The 16,550-nt window shown below is 43.6% G+C and overlaps 1 protein-coding gene across 2 annotated transcripts in view; it reads left to right on the top strand.

Annotated features, from left to right (window-relative positions):
* Positions 1-16,550, top strand: part of srrm3 (serine/arginine repetitive matrix 3) — a 69,320-nt gene that overhangs the window by 37,005 nt on the left and 15,765 nt on the right. For both annotated transcript variants that reach the window (XM_070982279.1, XM_070982280.1), the window contains exons 3-7: positions 5,516-5,617; positions 12,615-12,716; positions 13,279-13,359; positions 13,865-13,933; positions 16,306-16,341. In XM_070982279.1, the coding sequence (XP_070838380.1) occupies positions 5,516-5,617; positions 12,615-12,716; positions 13,279-13,359; positions 13,865-13,933; positions 16,306-16,341 (390 nt within the window). The remainder of the gene's footprint in view (positions 1-5,515; positions 5,618-12,614; positions 12,717-13,278; positions 13,360-13,864; positions 13,934-16,305; positions 16,342-16,550) is intronic.

Consider the following 16,550-nt stretch of genomic DNA (forward strand, 5'->3'; position numbering starts at 1 on the left):
TGTTCAAGACCTGGCATCCCCCATTCACTGGTGGACTGAGTACTCTGCTGCTGCAGGGAACAGCCCTTTCATGTGCGTCAGACATGCTGGAGGTTACATGCATGCATCAAGCCATTTGAGGCATGATCTGTGAGTGGAGCTCTTTGAGGGCATAACTGAAGCACCATCACATCACACTCATTCTACTGAATGTTTCAACAACGTAGTGTCTGCTTTTAGCTACCTAGTTCACTCACTGATTTCAAGCTTAAGGGCTACTCTGTATGCAAAAGTCCAGTTTTTCCATTCTAACACACTCTGATTGTGCATGATTTGGATCTCCTGTGGCGTCTGAGCTTTCTTCTAGCCCTATAATGAGCTTTCTTCACAGAGCCTGACTTACTCTAATCTGTAGGCCCCATTTAAACACACGAACCCCATATATGCAGCTGTACAATGCATACACTCACAGACACCCACACAGGTTGGCAATAGAGAGGCAGCAAGATGATGTTGTTCACCTATGACAAAATGTGTGTGAGGCCCTTCTTATGTATTCATGAAACTGTTTGTACTACCAATTGTAAGAGGCGCAAGATATTACTCCTTCTGCCTCACCAAGCAGAAAAATTAGATGTGCACGTGTGCATTCAAAAATTAATATCTGTTGGTTTTTAAGTCGAGGAGAGCGGTGTTGCCTAGCACAAGAAAAAAAGATATAACATAACAAAGAGGCATAACTGAATTTGTGTAAGGGCATACAAGAACATTAATTTCAAGAGAGAACAGTCCACAGTAAATTGAGACAGCAAGGAAAGAAGTTTATTTTAGTAGTTGGGAGCTAAATTGCTGCATTTTGGCCACCACTGCTTTGGTGTTCCTTTAATAACATCTACAATGACACATTGCAAGAGAAGTGAGCAGCTAGGATCTTATTAAGAGAGCTGCTCTCAGAGCCTCTAAGGTCAGAGTAAATAACTATCTCGGCCTGATGGAGGTTTTCCTCCAAGCCAAAGCCTGCATCATAAGGCGATAAGCCTGAGTTCTATAAGGCTGAAAATTGGAGTGGAAGCATCTCAGGGAGAATGACCCATTTTATACATTGTCACTGGGGGGCTCCCAAGTCAGTATAGTGGGTCCATGCTAGACAATACAGCTTCAAATACTGCTGTGACAGGGAGTCTAAGAGAAGATGAGCAATCAGGAGGAGTAACAATGGCTGATTGAACTGGTCTACTTACACTGTGGGCGAGGTGAAAAGAGCAGCTTCAAAGAAAGAAAGGTGCAGTTCTCTGTCTGTCTGCTCGGCCTAGTATTTGTTATCTAACCAGAAAATCTATGATTGTAGAGAACATCAATTGAAATCCTCTCCAGTTGAGAGTTAAACTATTTCACTGTGGCACCTGGTACATTGTTTTAAATCTGCCCCTGAAATAGAAATGTGGGGGCGTTCGGGTTTGCCTCCCCGTCTTCCCAGCACCACTCAATCTTACTAACTACATTGGCATCACTTTGCCTCTGTACTCTTTGCAGCGAGATTGATGGCTGCAGAGTTTCATAATACAGCAGCACCTGGGGACGACTTGTGAAAAAGGCTCTTCAGAAATAAAATGCATAGACATCGCTGTGCACACACATACAAAAGTACACACATGCACACACAAACACACACCTACCCGCCTTACACGTAGGCACGTAGGCACGTCCTCATCAAATCGATGACTATCAGCGTAAGGGTGTTCTCTGGGCCACAACTATTCATTTTGCAGCATCGTGAGTTAATGGGGGGGATCTGTGGGTGCTCAGAGCTGTCTAATTACTCCAATCAAGTTCTTTAATCGTGGTGATTTCTCATGGCTGGGGTGGAGGGGAGCCCCTCGCCCTGATCGATGTGTCCTGTCTCTCTTTGCCCAAATCAGTGGGACTTTGCATGCTGTCAGCAATGGACCTGGGCTAAAATGCTTTCATTGGGCTCACTTGGATAACTCTGACAGACATATCACACATAAAGCATAAAGCGCCAGTGACCGGTCCAATGAGCCCCTCCTCTGCATTGTGTCAGGGTAGAACAGATGGTGTGTTAGGCAGAAAGCAGGTACTTTACAGCTGCAAGAAGTGCTAATTAAACGTGCAGAGGACAGACCTGTTGTTCCAGTGTGCTCATCCTAACAGCTTCTGACAGACATCCAATATGTGGCCATTTACACTGATCGATTCAGAGCTCACTGTGGATTTTGGTCTAACTTCTCTTAAATGCAACTCAAAAGGTCTCCTTAACTCAAGAAAGAAAGAATCTTTCATCTCAAAACATTACTCTTTCTTTTGTTGTCTTTGGTCCATAGTTTTATTTTATCTCTGTGGGTGAACCGGCCCACCGTTCGCCAGGTTCCTGCAGGCATTCCAGGGCTGTGGGGGATTCTCTCAGGCCATACTTGTAAACCCCACGCTCTGCTTTGACTCAGCACCACTGCTGGGCATACACTCTGTCTTTGGTTTGTAAGATAGACCAATCAAAAAGAACCCGACTTTGCTGCACTTCATGCTGCGAAGCTGTGCAGAGCCTCAGAATCGAGCAATTCAATGAGAGGACAGAGAAAAGGGAGACGGAGAAGCAGAAAGAGGAGATTCTGCAGGTCATATGTCAAAAGAGGCTTTAGCTTCACAAGTTCTGACCCTTGTTTTCTTGCTTTAGCTGGAGTGTCAACAGAGATAGCTGCAGGCACGAACATACTTCCCATCATCAGCACAATGCGAAGAAAAAAGCCCTACAGCTGTGGTTTCTGTTGGCCAGAGCACATTCACTTCCACAGCCAGTATCTTTTCTGAGCCTTCTCATCCTTTTACCTATTGTACACCCTTCATCGATCCACAACAGACAGCTGAGAGCACGCCGGGACCACTGTAGAGTTGTCGGGCAGCAGCTAACGTATGGTGATGGCTCCTGCGCCGTGCATGGAAAGCCATGAATATAAAGTGTGTGTTTGTGGCCTCCATTGTGCTGAGTTGACAGCCGCTGGGCTGAGAGATTGCTGTACAGCGGGACCCGATGGTGCTGTCACACCAGCTGGCTTCTCCTCTGTTGGGCCATCTTCCAGCTTTTTCAGCTCTCCATCACACTTCTCCTAATCTCATTCTCCGCACCGTCAATGCGCTGATAGCACCCTGCCCAGAATACATGGTATCGGCTGCTGTATTTAATCTGAGAAAAGCTAACACTCTTCATACTAATGCTATTTCCACGCTGAAATGAGCCACTGGTTAATTTACAATCCAGTTTATAGAGCTGGTCCTGTCAAGAAGGAAGGAGAGGGAAAGAGAATCTGCAAAGTAAGACTCCATGTTTCAGGACTGAGTGATGGACAGTTCCCTTGCACTTCTACATTTTGCCAGTGGAGCTCACATGTCAGATGTTATCGCCTGTTAAGCTGGTAAATAAACTGCATTGCCAGAAGCGTGTATCGCCACGTAGTTTACTCTATTTTTGGTCTGCAGCTGTTTTTTGTGTGCATCAGGTCCCTTGGTTCCAATTAAGAGAAAGGGGTTTTTAGAGTCTGTTATAATATGGATGATCACATTGCCTTGGAGTCAGTGAGTTGGCTAGGGACTGCAACTTCAGCCCTATTCTTTTGGCCTATATTTCTTTACATTTTGGCAAATTAGCATCACTAAAAGTATGCTGAATTGGCAATTTCCTGTCTGCAATGTACCTGTGGATGTACAGACAACTATCACTGGATTACTTGGATACTGAAGATAACAAAGACTTGATGGTCCTCAAACATGTTCTGAAGTTGTCAGGAGTGTATTTTGTCTCTGATATTTAAGTGATGATCACATGTAATTGGGGCAATGATGAGACGCTATGAATACGCTGATGAGTATGCTAAACATGAGGCTATAGCCGGCAGCTGGTTAGGTTAGCATGGCATAAAGACTGAAAGCAGGGGGAAAAGCTAGCAGGCTCAATTTGAAGGGAAAATATCTGCCAACCAGTATATTCTTTTTAAACAGGCAAGACACACAGATATTCAGCCAAGCTAGCTGATTCCAGTCTTTATGCTAAGCCAAGCTAACCATCTATGGACTGTAGCTTCATATTTTACATACAGACATGAATGTGGTATCAGTATTGTCATCTAAACTCTTGGCAAGAGAACAAAAAAGCAAGTCTGCCCCTTTAAGAAAGACGAAGAGAGACTGTTGGCAAGTTTCAGCATTGTGATAGACAGTTACTCAGAACTTTGGTTATTGCAAATAGAGCTCTCATTTCAGATTTTATCTCTGACCAAGTAAGCAAACATCATATGGTATGTTGAGACTGAAAGAGAGGAGGAGTTCATTTGTTTTTTTTATTAGCAGTTTACTCTGAATAAAGGCCATTTTTAGTTGTGGATAATTAGTGAATGTCTATCTGAACACTCCAGCGTATTATTAAAGGCTGAGGCTTCTAGTCAGTCGAACTCGCTGATGTCTGGCTCCTGGCCACATTTTCACAGCTTTATTAATTCTCTCCCTGTCCCCTCCCTCCTCCATCCTCTTCTCTCCCTTCATGTCTCTCTGCCTCTGTAGCTCATTACATTCCATTACCACAGCCAGAGAAGAATGTGGAGATGGTGTGAATACACCAGGAGATCAGCTCGGTGTGCAGTGTACTGTCAGGTTCAGGGACATGCATTATCCTTTGAGAAGGTGTAGAATCGAACAGGACAGAAGTAATTCATTCTCTCTGTCGTGCTTGTTCATACAGGCTGGTTGAGTTATTTCCGTGTCCCTGGCAGAGCTGTCAGTGAATACAGTGGCAGGCCTGTGGACAGAGGCTGCTGTTGTAGCCCAAAGCTGTATGCATGAAATATTTTAAGAGTGTTTGAGTCATTCATTATCGACTGCACCAAATTAAATCACATTGAAATGGAAGTACGATGATCATTTGACAAATTGACGCTCTTCTGTTGCACCCACTGACAGCCACAATATACCTGAAATGGAAAAGGACAGATTTTCTCAATTAGAAAATATGACTACAAATCTGCAATGTGACACAGCCAGTCATTTATTTCATGTGTCACTGCAATGGTCTGCAGTATTCTGTCTGTCAGCTTGTTGAAAGCTCCTCACGCCATCCCACAGTTACTCTCAACTCAATGAGTTACGGCGCTCTGCTTGCAGAATAAAATGTGACAGGCAGTCCGGGCCTGAACGAGAAACCCGCCAGGGTTGGGAGAGGTTGACAGTGAGTCATCAGAATATACATCATTCAGCTGAGTGTCATTTTCATTTAGCGCACGGTCAGAAGACAGTCTTGCCATTGTTGGGACCCTGTACGATAGCAGGGGACTACATGGTTCCTACACTAGCATCTGGCAGTTATGACAGATGACAATTAACTCTGCCAGTGCCCCCGCTGCATTCAGTGCTGTGACTAAAAGCTGTTACATACCTGCTCACTTCTTAACTGAGACGTTAAAACTGCAGATTACTGATGAACGTGTGTGTGTCGGCTCCTACTAACTGTTGTTCTCCTTATGTCCATCCTCAGGTACACAGAAGAAGAGATTCGGCAGAAAGTGAGCACATTCCGGCAAATGCTGATGGACAAAGAGGGCGTTATCACCAGAGAGGGTTCACACACACAACCAGTGTAAGTTACTGTGCTGCGATGTGTGCATTAGGGGTGCAACACACAGCTGTATCTATATGTTTTTATATCATTTGTCATTTCAGAATAATGCATATTGTATATTTGGTCTGTAATTATCAGTGAAGTAATGTGTTCATCACTTTAATGTCTTAAAGGTGGGACTAATTTGAATTAGTTTATATACAGCTGAGTTTTATCCTATCTTACATACATCATAATTAAGATGCTCATAATATTATTATTAATCTGAATCTTCATAGTAAGTATTAAGTCAATTTATTAAATAAGTGGCCTAAAAAGTGCAGTATTTGCCTCTGAGATGTCGTGGAGTAGAAGTATAAGGAAACAGGAAATGGAAATAAGTAAAGTACAAGTACTTCAAAGTGAGTTAATGTACTTTGTTTTGTTTTGTTTTTTTCCATCACTGTTATGTGGATTTATTCTGGAAGTAGCTGTGACTTATCAGAAGTTGTCAGAAATGGTCTAGTTTGCTTCAGTTTGTGCATTAAATTGTCATTTATAATCCTCATATGACCAATGTATATATCTATAAGTTAAGCTGCCAACAAAATACCTGAATTCATTAAAAAAAAACTTATATGTATTTCAAAAAAGAAAATTTAAAAAGCCCTTTATTTGTCTGACATCTGTCTGGCAGTTGAAAAATACAAGTGAGAAATGCATCGGACCATATTGCACAAAAAAGTGAAGGTTGGGATAGAAAGGAAGGAGACCCAGATGAGAATATAGTTTGTTTGAAGTGTCAGTGAAAGTGCAGAGCTTCATGAGCTTCATGAAGTAAAAATAACACCTGCAGCAAGCATATTTTCAGCTCATTAGAGAACCCAAAGAGTTTTGCATCATTAACAGTTAATTAATTACAAAAATTAATAGAAATGCTTTAAAGTAAAAGAGTCCAATAAAGCTAGACAGCAGTAAATATTAAATGCCAGCAGAAATTGATTTCAGAGGTTATGAGAACTGGCCTGCCTGTGTAATAATGTCTTCAGGCAGTCAGTTCCAAAGAATATGGACCGTAATTGCGAAAGTGCAGTAAATTTTAATTTAAATCCTTGACTTTTGACTGATAACGCTGCTCTCTGAGTACACAGGGAACGGCTGAACCCCGGTGCTCTGAAAATAATCAGCGGCATTTTAAAGCCTATTCTAAACTCTGCTGGAAGCCAATGAGGCAAAGATTGGCATGATAATTGTCAATTTGTTTAGTGTTCAGCCTCGCTCTAGCTTTGAGCACGAGGTGGGAGGGTGAGCATCTCATCTGAGGCGTGCATAGATGGAATTAAAGCAATCAGAATAAATGATTGCCGTGTCTTCGTCCAGATCACAGAGAGACATGCACACTCACTTACAAAGGCCAAAGCATGAGAAACAGCAGCAGCAGGATGTGGGCGTGCTGGCCCTCCTGAGTCAGTCCATCATACCATGTGTGTGAATGATTGAGAGAGGCAGTGTGGTGGTGGTGGCGTGACCCGCTGTCTGTGAACTAATGACGCTGATGCTTCCTGTCTCACTGACTAGACTAATGATTCTCCCTCCTCTGCACCTCAGCTGTCTGACATTGGACCAGCAATGAGGAGGAAGGCAGAGGGAGGGAGTTATAGAGGATCGTTATGTGCAGTAGGGTGAATACAGCAAACGTCTGTGGTCCACAGCAAGTAAACTATGAAAATATAGAAAGCTTTGTTTGTCTTGCTTTTCACATTAGTTCAATCTCAAGTGCACTTCTGAGTTGGGTCAATTTGGGATGTCAGAGCTTGCCTCAAATTCTGCAGCTTTCCCTCCCCAGAAAGGCCTTGATGTGGAAAATTGAAGATGGTTGTAATTTGCAGGGTTGTTATCCCCTGACTCCCCCTCACACTCAGCACTCGCCCAGGCCCTTACACACACACACACACACACACACACACGCACACGCACACACACACACACACACACACACACACACACACACACACAGCCACAGACTTCGTCCCTCTGCCCAACAGTGTGCCGTTACATGTGAAGTGCCTAAATCTTAAGCCTGCCTCAGTCGATGCCATGGGTTAGCTCCTCAGCAAAACTGTGCTATATGCCCTAACTGACTGACTCTCCTGATGCTCACTGCCATCAGCCATAAGCAAATCAACAGTCCCCTCATGAAAAGGTCAGGGACCCTCACATGAGTTCACATGCTGTACAGCCATCAGTATGCATGTTCAAGTGATCTCACATTAATGGAGAGGCTTTGTCACTGCCCTCTGTGTCTATCAAACTAGTTTCCTGGTTTGTTTTTGGGCCATCGGTCCTTTTTAGGCATGCTAGTGGCATAGCTCTATGAACAACAGTGTCAGTCGGTCCACCACTTTGGTCCAGACTGAAATGTCTCAATGACTATTAGATTAATTACCATAAAATTTTGTACAGACGTCTGTGCTCCCCAGAGGATCAATTTTAATGACACTGTTGATCCACTTACATTTCCTGTAGCACCACCGACAGATTTTCAGTATGAAGCCTAATGATTTTGGAGATGCCCTGACTTTTCCTGTAGCACCACCCTAATGGTTCAGAGTGAAATGTCTCCACAGCTATCACATGGTTGGCCTTGATGTTGTGTACAGGCATTCATGTCCCCTTCAGGATGAACTGTAATAACTTTGGTGATTTTCAGACTTTTTTCTAGCACCAATTTGATTTTCTTTTCACACTCACAACTGATGACATTCCCGTCAGACACACCTGAACTTTGAGTGTGATGCTAAGTAGCAAATGTTAGTCATGTTGCTATGTTACATGTTCCTGACATGTTAAATTAAGATGGTGAAGGTGGCAACATTATGGCTACCAAACATCAGCGTACTTATCAGCATTGTTTCTGAGAGCATGTTACCATACTGATAGTGTTTAGCTCAGAGCACCACTGTGCCTCAGCACAGTCTCACAGATCTGCTTGCATGCAGACTTGAAGTCTTGTTTAAAGCTGCAGTAGGTAAGATGGAGAAGAGAGCAGACTTAGCCTGAAAATTTGAACCAACACAGTTCCACGTCACTCCCCCTCCCTCTCCACTGCACTCATGCCCTGCCTCCAAGCCCCTCCTCCCTGCGGCGTCTACACGGCTGCCTGACAACCAGTAACGTTAGCCTTAGCATTGGAAACAAGCTAACTCTGCCCAGCCGCTACATCACAGTCACTAACATACCATATGTGCTGCAGAGTGTTACTGTAACAATCACCATATTAGCTTTCTGGTTATTTGTTGTCTTAGCCGTACATGCTGCTGTTGGCAGCGGCGGTATGGACAGTTTCTTCTTTGTGGGTGGCTGTTGCTCCACCATAGCTTTCACTAGCCTTCTGATGCTGCTCACAGAGCTGTTTGACTGAGCCGCAGCCAGCAGTATGAGTGGAGAGAGGGGGCGGTTCGCAGTGTATGTGAGTAGTGATTGACAGTTGTCAGACACTCCCTCAGATGCTCCTCTGGCTCTGATTGGTTGTTTTGTGTCGGGCACGGTGGATTCTTGCAAATCGCAGTAGGAGCAGTAGGTGGGACCAATGGAGCGTTTTTTTTCACAGATTACATGTTTCATGTACTGCTGTCTGGGCATAGGGACAGATTTAGCAAATATGACAAAAAAATTCTTTTATACAAGTTACCTACTGCAGCTTTAATTTGACCTCTTCTGAAATGAAATATTTCGATTGAAATTTGAAAGGTATTGCAAATGTGTGTGACATCGACAGTCTAAGAAGAAACTAGAGAGCAAATATAATAAATGAAGGTAAGATGAACTCCAGTGTGATGTTTCTAAGAAGTAGTCAAAGGGTAATATAAATGTGTTAGAAACCAGTTTGAATGAAAGAACCACAGATTTTACTCTGTGAGCTTTGTGGATCCTCCTGTATGCCTATAACCTTATTCTGTGACCCGTAACAGTTAATCTCATTGAAATGAAGGTTCAAAGTGATGCCTCACAACTTCCAGCATAAAGAGATATTTGTAAATATAAGATTATAGACAAAAATATGTAGATGTGCAAAATGACATGAGGCTCCTTCATAACCTCAAACGCACACCTTCAGTGTGTTTGAGTTGGCTCAGCTGGAGCTGGAGGTTGTATTCAGATGCTATCTTTTCCACAGGGGCTATTACTATTGACAGACTGGGCCCCTCAGCTGTAGCTTAATGCTCACACGCTAGCAATAAACAGCCAGCAGTGAGCATGGATGTGCTAGCTCATAACTCTGTTTACCGATGTCCCACATTGATTTCCTGCAGAATGGATGGGAACACAGAAGGAGAGAAGGAATGCGGTGTGTAAAGCTTCTCTGAGTCATTCAGGCTGATGCTCAGAGAGTCTGATCAGAGCAGGATCAGTGGGGAAGCAGACCCTGGGCTTAACATAGCCACTCAATATCTGAAATGCCTGAGGCAGCCAGTTCTTCATTAGAAATAACAGAAATGTATTTCATTTCAATAAAAGTGAACCTACTATTCGACTGTAGTGCAGATATCTAATCTGAGTGCATCCGGAACATCAAGGTTTTTCCCGATGATCACAGAATTGATCAGCTCAGCTTAAACCTCCAGCCCGGTCAATCCTTCATCGTAATATTACCACATAAAGCAGCTGCTAGATTTGCGCCCACCCTCATGCTGAGGAGTAATCAATCCGACCTCCACCTACCTACCTACCTCCTCCCAAAATAACAAACTATAACTCTCTGCAGCAATAGAAATATATCCTTACCTTCAGTGGCCAAGTGGCTGTCTGAGAGAGGATATGAATGAGCTGCATTACTTTGTGCTGTGGCCCTGAGGAAGGCCTTGGCCGTAGTCCATCACTGCCAGGTCCCAGGGACAGTGGCTGAGTTAGGAAGTCTCTTGCCTCACCAGGGCACCATTAAGCACAGGGACAGTCACTCATCTCTCTAACAGGGACACTGTGTTGATCACGCCCAGGCTGGACAGATGTCTCTGGCATATTGGAGCATGGCTTCAATTAAGAGATGAGAGACAAGATGGGGAATTACTCGATTTATGACTAATGACTAAGTATGGGCACCACTAGATAGTTTCAGTTGTTGGTAATTGTTCTTTTTGGCAGTGATTCATTCCTGGACCTACGGGGACATTAGTGTGAGGAAGAAGGCTCGAAGACTGGCAGCTAAAGTGAAACATGTTGTTTTTAAAAGGCCGAACTGAGATTTTAAATGTAATTTCAACAAGTGTCGTAAATGTAAAGGTCTCATTTTCCAATTGATTTTGGTTTTAGTGGTCTTGGTGCTTAACTATGCTGCTTAACTCAGTTCTACTAGCTTCTGTAGTTCTGTCCAGTCTCTCATTCAGCATTTCTTTCATTTGTTTTCTAAAAAATGAAGCGTGTTCCTGGACAAGACAAATCAGCATCCGCTACAGCACTTTGTATTAAAACTGAAAACTTAATGACTGGAACAAAGCTGTTGTTAACGTGTTATCTCTGCTGTCAGCATTGGCTTCTCTCTGTCTCTTTTTTTTATACCCTGTGTAGTGACTGCAGGTTTTGAAGTTATGCTACAGCCACAATCCTCACCTACCAGTGTGTGTGTGTGTGTGGGTGGGTGTGTGTGTGTGGGGGGGGGGGGGGGTCCCTCTTCTCAGCTCAATATTAAAAATGAGCTGTTTTTTCTTTTTGCAGTGATAAAATGTGTTAGTAGCTGGAACAGCGACTGTCTTCACAGAGACTTTGTTAAGCTCTCACTCTGTCACCACCACACTGCTTACAGGTGTTCACTTCTTCCCCCATTTCACTTGTTTTCTGAGACTGCTGGTTTTGTTGCTCAGGTTTGAATTAACATGATTTCTGTAATGCAGGTTTATTCATTAGAGTGAGCACTGCAATGTGTGTGTTGGGCTCCAGCACTTTTCTGTGTATGTACACAGAATGAGCTGTCATTGTGAAGTTACGTTGTTTTGCTGGTACTTGGCCTCCCTGCTGTGCCCAGTGGTGCTCAGCCAATTAAGGACTCTGTTGCCTCATCTCTTCCTAACTAACCATCAGGCCTGTGCCCTGTGCAAATCCACTAGACACTCTCCTTCCAGACATTTTACACCCCTTATGTTGTCTTTTTTCCCTCTTGATCAGATGTAAAATGTGCTCTTACAGTGTACCCCATGTGTGTTTGATCTCCTAACTAGAGATGCACACTCCTTTGCCTTGTCATCTTCTTTCCGCGTGTCTCTTCACCCTCTTCGTCTCATTACTCCTGCCTGTTTTCATCTCTCTCCCATTAATTGAGGCTGCATGGTCAGTCATCGAGGTTATGTTTCTGTCACTCTAATCCAAGTAACGCAACATATATTTCAATACACCACATCTCTGTTTAAAAAATACCAGGAAGCCCAGCGCATCACCTGCTGGGTTTGTAACAATACTGGAATGTGACAAGGTCAGAGAGATAGGACTGCATAAGGGAAAAATAGTCAGTGTGGTGTGTTTTTTTTATTCCTTGCTTTAGTCCACATGGAGCCTGCAAGGTCAGATCTGGTGGATCAGAGGAGGCCACATCAGAGTGGAGGGGGTAGTGGGGCAGGGAGGATTAGGGAGGAGGCTGCTGCCATCTGTCTGTATATAAAATACAGTATGTGTGAGAAACCAGTGGGAAGATATGAATCCCACAAGCTGAGCTGTAAGAGTGAGAGAGATGATGATATTCTCACTGCTGGGGTGAGAGAAGATTACTAATGTCAGTCTAGAACTACAGTCACAAAAAAGTTGAGTGTGTGAGTTTGACATTTTTATTGTTTTTAAACCCAAGTTAGGTGCCAGGTGGATGTACACGTTAGGTACGTTCTGTATGACATTACAATATTTTTAGCTAGCAGTGCTGCTTAAGGGATGGCAAGATCAGTCCACCACTTTGATCCAGATTGGCATTTATGGTCCCCAGAGGACCAATCCCACTGCTTCTGGTGATCCCTGAATCATGCACATTAATGGTCGCGGACTCCTGTGTTTTTAGGGTCAACCACCTGCACTATCAGCCTGATGAGTATGGAGAGGACCCTGAATTGGTTGGCTATGAAGATGGAGACTATGACCATGATTACCACAGCGACAACAGGTAAAGCACGTGTTCATACACACACACGTACTGTATGATGGTGAAGTGTTGACCAGCTCTTACCCCCCAAGTGGTGAATTAAATCAACCACCTATTACCTCCTTCACATGGCCTCTGGCTGTTTCCTTTGATGATATCCATAAACATAAAATTGATCTCAGGCTCTTCAAATCCTCCAGCAACACTCCCACCAGCCAGGAGCAGCATGCACCCGCAGAAAAACACCCGTTATTATTTCTGTTTGAAAGCCGTAATGTAGATGGTCATTTAGATTGTACTTTCTTTGTGTGTCACTTAGCAGAAAAGATTAAGTGTAATTTCCTCGAAGCGATTTCTTGTTTCCATTGTAAGATATATTCAAGAATGTTGTGTGTTCTGGCAGAATGAATCGGGGAAATGAGCAAATGGGCACTTATTGGCTTTTTGTCGGCATAGCAGCAAACAAGTACAATCAGAAATGTATTCTTTCCGAACATTGTATGATAACAATCACTTGCAAATTATTTGTGCTCGCTCTTGATTTCGCTCTCCCTCTTGTTCTCTCTTCCTGTGGCCAATTCAGAGTGAAGAGGAAATCAAGCAGTTCTCCATCCCCTCGTCCAAAGAAAAGGAAGAAGAAGAAATCTGGCCGCCGAAGGAGTCGGTAAGTAGAAACAGCTTCCATGATGAAGTGGTTCAATTTTTCTTTTTAGCCGCGTTGACAGAATAATTACACTGTGGTTTTGTGAAATGGGATTCCAATTATTTTGGTGTGAATATTGTGAATGAGCTATCAGATACTGCTATTGTGGAAAGGGGAAAAAATCTGTAGGGAGTCATTAGCAGAGCATAGTCTCATCTTCCACTTTCTTTTGACGAGGTCAGCAAAAGAAATAGAGAGTGAAAGGCTGAGAGAGAGGGAGAAGCTGCATTGGTGCAAAAGAGAAGAAAGAATAAGAAGATAAAAGAGTGATAAAGAGAAGTGGGGACAAAGAGGTGGTGAGAAAAATCAGCTGAGCTGTTAGTGAATGACACCTGTGCTAACAATGATCCCTCTGAAGTGTAATGTAACGCAACACAATGATGAATGAAAGACCAGAGTTTAACAGAAATCCAGGGCTCATTTTGCAGTCATGGCATGCAAATGTTTCTCTTCTCTCCATCGATAGGTTTGGCAGCTCCTCACCCACTCATAGAGAGAAGAAGAAAAAGAGTGGGAAGAAACACAAGCGAGACAGGTGAGTGTGTGCATACTGTGAGTGAGTGCCATCACAAGAAAGAAACCCAGACTTTTCAAGGGTTTGTCAACAGTTGCTCTCACAGTGATGGAGGTGAACGACGGACAAGAAAAAGGAATGGAAGAGGGGAAGAAAGAGAAAGGAGAGGAGACAGGAAGTAGAGGGAAGTAAAGACATGATCCTAGCAAGAGAAGATAGAAATGAAGAGAGACAGGAAGAAAAATTGAAGGAGAAATAAGGAAGAAAGATGAGAAGAAAAGGGAATTGAAGGAGGAGAGGAACAAAGGAAATTATAAGAGGATGAAATGAAAGGGAAGAAGTGAGGGAGAAAGGCGAGAGAAAACAAAAGGGGAAGAAAGAGAATGGATGCATACGGGGAAGAACGGCAGGATTCAAATAATCGCAGAGTGAATGGAAAAAAGACAAGGAGTAAGGGAGACGGACAGGAAGACAAAGAAAAGGATGAAAGAGAATTGATGAAAGGGAGGAGGTAAGAAGTAACAAGAGATCATCAACAAATGCTCATGCCGTGCCTCAGGATATAATGACAATAAGCAATTGCAGCACTCTGCCTCCTCCTCCTCCTCCTCCTCCTCCTCCTCCTCCTCCTCCTCCTCCAATCTCTCTCATTCTGCGCCTGACTTGGGGGGAACGGGGCTAAATGTGTTGCTCTGATAACCCGGCCTGTATGGGGGCGCACAACACAAGAAAAATGAGCCTCTCACCAAATAGCTGAGCATCGCTGCACTGCCCCGCTCATGTTTCCCACCTCTCATCCATCCACACACATCCAAGTCCCTCTCATCCTCCCTCCTCACCCCCACACCTCCTACCAGAACTGCTCTGCATTGCAGGTACTGTTGATATATGAATAATGTATAAATGAGGTGAGGGGGGAGCAGCACGCAGGGTTCCTCCCCAGAGAGGCCCGCCTCCCTTGATGCTAGTCTCCTTTTTAAGGTGCACATTAGAAGGGGAGGGGGAGATTGCTTTGATCCTGTCTTGCTAAAATTCATACCGCTGCTTTTTTTTCACTGTACAAATTTAAAATAACATGCCCATATGTTGCACATCTGCAACCCGCATCCCTGTAGTCGAAGTTTGGGTGATGGATTTAGCTGTGACCAGAGTGCATTAGAGAAGAGAAGAATAATGAGTTTTCCCCAATAACATCTCATATACAGTAGTCCCCAGTTGATTCCCTCCAGTGGGGAAATATGGGCTGCTACTGGGGCCACAGCTCTGAGTCACATATCAGCCACATACATTACTGTGACAGCTTTATTACTCCCCTCTCAGAGAATCAACACACTTTGTGCTGGCACTCCCTCCCACTCCACTGCATGCTGTAGGTGTGTAAAACAGCGGAGGAGATGTAGGGCTCTTCAGGAAAATAGCTCTCACCGACAGGCCTGACTAATCACCATGGAAACTGCAATGAGGGTGAAAGTGATATGGAGGTTATGTGTCAGTTGAATGCTGAGGACTGGGGAATGGCCAGCCTTCCCATCAGAACAGTGTATTCAAATATGTGGTCGAAGGCAAACTGAAGCTCAGTTTATTATTCCTGCTTCGTCGCAGGTCAAAGCATCTTCTACACCCAGAAATAAAAAAAATAAGCGTGACATCCTGCACCTGTAGAATACCAACTGAAAAAGCCTGCTGCGAGAGCTCCCTGGGGACGGCTCTGCACATATGGATGCATGCATATGATTGAGATTGGTTAGCAAGGAGGGAGCTCACATCCACATTCATTTGATGTTCTATTTAGGATTTGGCACATGAAAACACATGATCCTCCTGCTGCTCACAGTTACTTGAACATGCTCATAGTCTGTGGTGACTGGCACTGCTTTGTGTGTCAGCGTCTGATTGGGATGTTCAGGATGCTGCAGTCATATACTGCTTTTGTTATCATATGTAAAGATATTGTATTAAGTATTTGAGTTGTATGTTGCTGTTAAATCAATCTCAACTGCAGGGGAAACATTCAGGGACTTTATGTAGTTTTAATATTCTTTGGAGGTGATAATATCCAAAAAGGACATAAACACATGTGGCACACAGACTGATGGCAGCACAGATTAGATTTTAGGTTCAGCCTCCAGCATTATTACCTCTAATGTCCTAGAATTTATTTCAGGAAGCAGGTTTAGTAACTCCCAGAACCACCTCAAATCTGGAACATGGAGTGAGGTAAAAACACCTTTTCTGTGTAAAAGGTAAAACTGGAAAAGCTGACCAGATCACTCAGTAAGCAGGCTTCTTAGATGGCTGCTGCTCCACAGTCGTACCATCATCTATATGCATTATTCAGTGGATGTGATGCAGTTGTCATCATTCTAACGATTGTGGTGTTTTTATCTTCATAGATCTGCATCAGGTTCCAGGAAAAAGAGGAGATACAGGTGTGTGTGAAACCAATCCATCATAACATGGTCAGCACTGTTGAACACATTGTTTATGATAGCATCAAAGCACTATGCTGCAAATGAGTTTTCCTGCGTACGGTGTGTGTGATGTTACTGTCATTCCTGCAATGCAATCCATATGGGTGAGTGGTACACTGAGTTCCCTTTTAACACTCTTTATTGTTCACAGCTTCATTATTTTACAT

The sequence above is a fragment of the Chaetodon trifascialis genome, chromosome 16, assembly GCF_039877785.1.
Source record: "Chaetodon trifascialis isolate fChaTrf1 chromosome 16, fChaTrf1.hap1, whole genome shotgun sequence".
Classification (NCBI taxonomy): domain Eukaryota; kingdom Metazoa; phylum Chordata; class Actinopteri; order Chaetodontiformes; family Chaetodontidae; genus Chaetodon; species Chaetodon trifascialis.